We start from the raw sequence: 7,778 nt of genomic DNA, 5'->3' as shown, positions 1-7,778 counted from the left end.
CCCTCTCTCTCCCTCCCCCTCTCTCCCTCTCTCTCCCTCCCTCTCCTCCTCTCCCTCTCCCTCTCTCTCCCTCTCCCTCTCCCTCTCTCTCCCTCCCTCTCCTCCTCTCTCTCTCTCCAGAGGCAGACCAGAGCAGCAGTCCCAGTCGTACAGGAGTGGGTTCGGATCAGGAGGACAGTCGCACCACGACCATGGGTACAGTATAAATCAATTTTCATTTTCTTAATGAACTGTTAATTATCTTTGTTCTGATTGGTTTGTTCCGTAATTTGAACAAACACTTTAACGACCAAATACACTAACTGGACCTCACTGATGGCAGCCAGATTATTATCAACACATTTTATCCCAAAGCTCATATTGACCCCAGTGTCCTGATTTCCTTTTTTTGAGAGAAAAACAAAACCAACACACAATAAAGAAAAGAGGGAAACACAGTGAAAGGAGTCATCAGTCAGTCATAGTGTCATACAGGGAAATACAGTGTAAACAAGTACAACTAAAAGCATGAGCACTGTATGTGCTGTACATCCACATGCTGTTAATGATGATTCAACATCTGAACTTATAACTGTTACTGCTCTAGACTCTCTCTCACTCTCTCTCAGACACACACACACACACACACACACACACACACACACACACACACAGACACACACTGCCTAACTGCTGTTGTGTTTACACAGATGGTCCTGAGTTCCAGGAGAGTTTTGTGACATCAGGAGTTTTCAGTGTCACTGAGCTGGTCCAGGTTTCAAGAAGTAAGCTCTTGTGCATCACATGACACGTCACACCTGATTTTTACATCACAAGCCACGTCCTAAATGTTTGAGGTCATAAAAAAAAGCTCATCCAGGGTAACAGTTAGTGCAGTGCATCTATAGAAACACTGATGGCATTGTGATTTATGTGAAATTAACTTTTTGTATAAACTAGTCAGGTGTGTGTTTGTTTTGGTTGAATCTTTACATCTGAATGTGATAATCTCAGGTAACACCTGTTGTCACCTGCTGTCTCTGAGGTGTCAACCAAACCTCTCCCTGCTGCTGTACCGTTGCTTCAGAGTATAAATGTGATGTCAGCATAATGTACGGTGGCTGACGAGGGCAAAACACTTCCATTAAGAGAAACGAGCAGCAAATTCAGAAACGATGCACATTCAAAAACACAAATACAAAATACAAAACAAATACAAAAACAGAAAAGAGCTGCAGATGAAAAAACGTGCTGCTGGAAACAAAAATATGAACAACAAACACGCTGCAAATACCGAAACGATGCAACAACAAAAACAAACAAACAACAAAAAACAACAACAGATGCAACAGAAAATAAACGCTGCATATCCAGACGACACAATGGAAACGCTCCAGGCCTCTAGGGGGAGCTCTAAGTGGAACACATGGACTGTATATGAGCTAACGCTAACGCTTGCTACGTTGCTCTGTTGCTCATTTGTAATGTAAACTCTCTCGTTTGGTCAAAGGTCAAAGGTCAAAGGTCCGGGTCGAAGCTTAAACTTATGCTCAAGGTGTTCCACGTAGAGCTCCCCCTAGAGGCCTGGAGCGTTTCTGTTGCGTCGTCTGGATATGCTGTTCATGTTTATGTTGTTGCATTGTTTCTGTATTTGCAGCGTGTTTGCTGTTTGTGTTTATGTTTTTGTTTCCTGATGCATTTGTTTTCTTCATTTTTTCCATTGTTGTGTTTTTGAATCTGCATCGTTTTTGACCAACATCATGTGTTGTTTCATATTTTACCGTAAATTTGCAGACAGATGGAAACACACGTTTTGAGGGGCTGATGTTCAGTTTTCAGCGTGTAGGTCATAACCACAGTGTGTGTCGTCCCCGTGTGTGTGTGTGTGTGTGTGTGTGTGTGTGTGTGTGTGTGTAGCTCCAGTCGTCACAGGAGTAGGACCTAGTTTCTCTGTGGGGGAGCTCCAGGGTCATCTGGCCTATGACCTCAACCAGTCTGTCAACCAGTCTGTCAACCAGCCAGTTAGCCTCAGACGATCACTGGCCAGCACCTCATCCAGCGGGTAAACACACACACACACACACACACACACACATACACACACACACACACACACACACACACAGGGCACAGAGGGTTAAAAACACTACTGAAAATGGGGCACTGACGTTATGGGATCCTCATCCACATCCAGTTTTTTATTGAACCCTGACCAGGGATTTGAGGTCCAGATATTTTGGCCTCTAATGCTTCAGTTTTGTTAAAAGTCACCCAGCGTGTGATAAGACGCTGAAAAGATCCTTCAAAATCAAATGTAGTAGGATAAACACTTTCATTTACGGATTTATTTATGGACAATTATCGCTGAATCATCTGTATTTACTTTTTCTTGTACTTCGACTAGATGCTGAAACACTTCCAGCCACTCACCCACAACAACAAGACACTTTGGAAAACACTTAAAAAAGAACTGAAATGTCTGAGCGTGTGTGAATGTGTCTGTATGTGTGTCTGCAGCAGTAAACGTCATAAGTCTGGCTCTATGGAGGAGGAGGCTGACAGTCCTGGAGGGGAGTATTACCACTCGCCTTCCTCCCCTGCCAGCAGCTCCAGGAACTGGACAGACGACATGGAAGGAGGTAACGGACTGGTGGTGTCTGTACTGTGAGACATGACTGAATATGTAACTTTAAGACTGAAACCATTATCTGCCGGCTTTGTTTAACAGTGCTCAACACTTTAGATAAAGAACAGTGAGTTCATTGTTCGTTCTTTCGGTATCACCCAGTGACTTATTGTGACTTGGAAGAAGAAATACTTCAACATTTTAAACATATGAAGACAAATTAAAATATTGGAGGTGCTGAAGCTGAAGAGAAGCTAAAGTCCTGGTTCTGGTCTGAGGCTCCAAGGTCCACTGTGGTAAACTGGTTTAAAAGGCCAATAATGCAGTGGCTGTAAAACAATATTTATAGCTACAGTTAAGTAGCTCTTTAAACCCACAAGTTCACAAACGAAAGGGTCCCTGCGCTAATAAATGTGTGTGTGTGTGTGTGTGTGTGTGTGTGTGTGTGTGTGTGTGTGTGTGTGTGTGTCAGGTCTGTCTCCTCCAGTGAAGAAGGCAGAGATGGACAGTCCCTCTCCCCAGGAAGACTCACCAAGACTTGGATCCTTCACTCAGCACCACCGGCCAGTCATAGCTGTTCACAGTGGTCAGTAGCACACACACACACACACACACACACACACTCACGTATGTTGTGTGACGTCTTACACCTCAGCCTGCTGCTGTTCTCAGGTGATTTAACGAAGGTAAACACAGTAAACTAGACGTCACACTAAGATACAGTTCATGCAGATCACTGACAGACCTGCACCCTGCTGTGTGTGTTTCTGCTCCTTATTTGTAACTCTGCCGTCACAAGCTGCAGGAGGTTAATGAACTGAAGGAGATGTTCTGTGCTGATTTTGGTCAGAGAGTTTAATTGAAATAAATTATCTACACTTTAGGTAATAATCTGTTGTAGCAGCACGTCTGCTGTAACTTCCTGATGGAAAATCAAACATACAGACATGAAGACTGAAATAAAGCTACAAATAAAATGACAATATGGAATCATACAGGGTGTTAATGTGTTCACATTTAGATAAACATCTGCTTGTCTTGGTTCTTCTTGGTCAGGGAGTTTAGATGAAGCCTGACCGTTAAGACTCTCTCACACACACACACACACACACACACACACACACGCGCACACACACACACACACACACACATAATATAATATAATGTCTCTTCTCTCCCTCTTCGTCTCTGTCTAGGTCTGTCTCGGAGTACCCACCCCTCCTCCTCTCTTCATTTCCCATCATCCTCCTATTTCCCCCATGGAGCAATCCGCTATCCTCCTCACCTGGCCCAGGACCCCCTGAAAGATCTGGTCTCATTGGCCTGCGACCCTGCCAATCAAACCCCCAGCTCCGTGAGTACAACCAGTTCAAACATGAAGTCCAACATGGAAGTGCTAAAAGCTGCAGTTCCTCTAATGACCACTATAGTCTGGCTCCAACAGCGAGTCAATCCCCATAGACTCCCATGTTAAAATGTCCAACTTTACAGCAGAAATAATCGTGTTTACAGCCTGGTACAAAAAACAACTGATTATATAACTCACCTGTTTACGTTTTATTTAGGCGTAAAGTTATGTATGTTATTTATTGAGGGCTCAGAAGTCTCAGCTCCTCACATGCCCCTCCTCTTTGACCATTTTTGGATTAGCCGGGAGGTTAGGAGGCGCTGCCACCTCTGCCTCCGCTGCCAAGACTGAGGAAACAGGGTTTCCACTGCTGCTGCTGTGGCTTCCCTTTCCTTTAGATGGTGCAGGTTGGGATTTATAGAGGCGGTCTGATGGAGACCTAACAGCTCCCCCTTGTGGAGAATCTGAAGCTTGCTCAAAGTGAACAGCTGAGTTTGTTACGAGTCAGTTCATGAGGTTCTGTATGAGTCTATAAGCAACCACTTAGTGTTAAAGTCAGTAGCACCTGTTCTCTTGCGCTCCCTGTGAGCTGCAGCTTCAGGTAGGAAACAGATACGCAGGATGTTTGGGATCCCACCAGCTGCAGCGTTAAAAGTAAATCTGGTTGTCTTTCTTTTTCCCAGCTCAACGGCAGCAACCAGATTAAAGTGCCCAGTCACTACATCTCCTCTCAGATGTTGGCACCACCTGGACCGGCACCCTCCCTGGCCCCTCCCCCATCCTCCCTCCCCAGGCCGACGCTGCCCGCAGAGTCGAAGGCCACCACCACCTCCTCTGACGGGGGAGCAAACTCCCCCACGTCACCCAGTAAGTGCTCAAAACACTAACCAACACATGACGTAAAAACATGACCTTCTGACGGGAGTTGGAATAGAATATTTTATCGCTTATAGTCCGACATTTATTTATATCCAAGAACAGAAAACGTCGTATTAGTGTAAATAGTCCTGGGGGGTATTCCAGACTGACAGAACACACGTATATAAGACTGCTGACAGAGCTTTTGCAATTTCATACAACTAAATATAAAACTATAAAGTGGCCATGAAAAGATCCAACACAACAATGAACGAGCAAGTGTTGTCTGCGTGTCGACTGGCCGACCTGTCAGCGACACCCTGAGCATGTTCTGGTGACGTCTGCCCGACACAGAGCTGCTCTAAATAAAGTGTGAGATTTAATTATCGCAGCCACAAATTTTTTTTTTTTAATTTACATCTAATGAATATTAAAGGGCCAGTGCCATGATGTTGTCATTTGTGTGTATTCAGCACATAATTTACTGAGGCGGCAGATCGTTACACAGTCTGACTTCATTCAGAGCTCCGCTGGTACGACTGTGGGCTGGTGTCTGTGAGTTCACCAGCTTTACACCACAGTTAAACCTCACATGAAAAAGAAAGTCTAATTCCAATTATATTAAAATCTTTACTAATGGATGAGATGTCAAACAAACGTTATGGGAAAAGAGACAGAATGAGATGTCTCCTGTTCCTCTGACCAAGTCAACCGAAACTCACGGTTTCAATCACATGAAAATGTCCCTGAGAGCTACATCATTACAAAACCACCATGTTTTTAGTTGTGACAAACTTTAGAAAATACAAAGAGAGAGAGAAAGAGAGAGAGAGAGAGAGAGAGAGAGGTCGACAGCTCAGAGGAGAGCAGGTGGAGGTGACGTAAACATCTCAGGTAAAATTCTCCATGTCTGATCAAAAGACCATAAATTCCAGTTTAATTTAACGTCCTCCCTCTGTTGATTTGCTGTTAGAAAATATTATGTTCATTTTAACATATTATTGCAATGTTTCTTTTTAAGAATCATTTTATTATTTCATCATCGTTAGTTAAACATATTTCCTAGTTCAGATCTTTAGATATTTTTGGGGGTTCACTCTTCAGACCCCTTCACTTTGTTCACATCGTGTTTTGTTGCAGCCTCATGATAATAAATCTACACTCAATATCCCATAATGACAAAACTGAATTTTAAAATTCTTTTGCAAATTTATTAAAAAGGAAAAACTGAATTGACAGAAGTATTCAGACACTTTGTTATGGCACTTGAAATTTAGTTCAGGTTCCTCCATTTCTCTTGATCGTCTCTGAGATGTTTCTACACCTTGACTGGAGTCCACCTGTGGTAAACTCAGCTGATTGGACAGTGGAGAGACACACACCTGTCTGTATCAGGTCTCACAGTTGACAATGAATATCGGAGCAGAAACCATTAGGTGAAGCAGCTGCCTGCAGAGCTCAGAGAGAACAGTGGCCTCCATCATTCTTAAGTTTAGAACAACCAGGACTCTTCTTAGAGCCGGACGCCAAACTGAGGAATCAGGGGACGAGGGTCTCGGTAAGAGAAGTGACCAAGAACCTGATGGTCTCTCTGGCTGAGCTCCAGACATCCTTTGTGGAGATGGAAAAAACTGCTTAACCAATCGCTATCGAAAGCCCCGCCCCTTGAAAGTACCTGACACAGGCATTGACCAGAAACTGAGTCCAGGATCCAAAACAGAGGGGACAGAAGCAGAACCTGTGGCAGTGGATACACATTTCATTGTAAAGTTCCTGTTGTACAAACCGGTTAATAACATCAGGATTTAATAATATTATCCGATTTGTGAATATAGTACTTGGCAAATTTGCCGGTTCCACAATCTGGAATACCTCTCAGGTCTATTTGGTGTCATTTGGTTTAATAATCAAACAACCAGAGAGTGAGTGAAAAGATAAAGTGTTCGGTGTGAAGTCAGCTCGACCCCCACCAGTGTGAGATCAGACAGGGTAAATCCCTCAGTCGGGGGAGGGGGATTATTGTTGTTCTCTGTTGTAGCTCCTTTGTGATATGGAAATATTTTTGTTAAAAGTGCCTCATGCAACTTTACAAGTGACATTTTGAGAGACATTAAGAGACTGATGTTGATAACACCAACACCCTCAGCTTACTCGGCCCCTGGGACCCCCCCTGCCAATCGCTCCTCCTTTGTTGGAGTCACCCCTCGAGACCCAGGTGGACTCTACCAAGCCCAGGTTAGTATGGTTTATTTGACATTGTCAAGTTCAGTTCAGAGCAGATCCAGCTGACCCTAAAAGACTCTGATTATTATTGGAGGGTTGAGAGTCGTCAGCTTCTGTTAACAAATCTGTTCCCACTGGAATATCTGCCTCTGAGACTCCTGCCACTTCCTAACAAAAGCCTTGATTCTTATACTGTATTTTAACATGGAAAAAATCAGTTAAAGACAAGAGTTGCATCTCAAATTTGAATATGATTTCGTCTCTTTGCGAGCTGCTCTTTCATCCCTGATTTCATCCTGCAGTCAGTAAACTGCCGACCCTCTCTGTGGTCCAAATACTCCGACATCTCTCAGGCAATGAAACATCGGTTGGCAGACAATGAGTGTTGTTGTCGATCGGCAGCTTCTGATGAAAACACTGTATCAGTCAGACAGCTGTGAGGTAGATCAGTGTGTGAGTGAGGAGGAGGTTACAGGTGTGTGGGTGAAGTGAAGTGCACACAGGTGACAAGTTAAAGGAGAAACCGAGTCTCTGAAGGTACGTGGTGAAGGTAGAAACATATAGACAGTATGAGTTGATGAAAAGTAGAGCTGGACCTTCTGCGTTAAGTTTGGACTCTGTTTTTGCTGCTGCATTGCAGTTTCACTGCTCCAGAAACAGGACTGAGCCAGGAGTCCTCTCTCTCTCTCCCTCCCTCTCTATGTCTCTCTCTCTCTCTTTCTCTCTCTCTCTCTCTTTCTGTCT

General features: G+C 43.9%; 1 protein-coding gene across 3 annotated transcripts in view; it reads left to right on the top strand.

Annotated features, from left to right (window-relative positions):
- Nucleotides 1-7,778, top strand: part of LOC111656946 (nuclear factor I/C) — a 43,247-nt gene that overhangs the window by 22,776 nt on the left and 12,693 nt on the right. For 2 of the 3 annotated variants that reach the window (XM_087174713.1, XM_087174712.1), the window contains exons 5-11: nucleotides 121-195; nucleotides 690-764; nucleotides 1,897-2,041; nucleotides 2,497-2,618; nucleotides 3,078-3,191; nucleotides 3,802-3,959; nucleotides 4,637-4,820. In XM_087174713.1, coding sequence (XP_087030839.1) covers nucleotides 121-195; nucleotides 690-764; nucleotides 1,897-2,041; nucleotides 2,497-2,618; nucleotides 3,078-3,191; nucleotides 3,802-3,959; nucleotides 4,637-4,820 — 873 coding nt within the window. Of the gene's footprint in view, nucleotides 1-120; nucleotides 196-689; nucleotides 765-1,896; nucleotides 2,042-2,496; nucleotides 2,619-3,077; nucleotides 3,192-3,801; nucleotides 3,960-4,636; nucleotides 4,821-6,957; nucleotides 7,047-7,778 lie in introns of all 3 variants that reach the window. The other variant, XM_023408871.2, reaches the window with a different exon arrangement.

Source organism: Seriola lalandi, unplaced genomic scaffold (assembly GCF_002814215.2).
Source record: "Seriola lalandi dorsalis isolate HSWRI2012SDOR001 ecotype SW California unplaced genomic scaffold, Sedor1 jcf7180002054375, whole genome shotgun sequence".
Lineage (NCBI taxonomy): Eukaryota > Metazoa > Chordata > Actinopteri > Carangiformes > Carangidae > Seriola > Seriola lalandi.
This window is presented reverse-complemented; position numbering and strand designations above follow the sequence as displayed.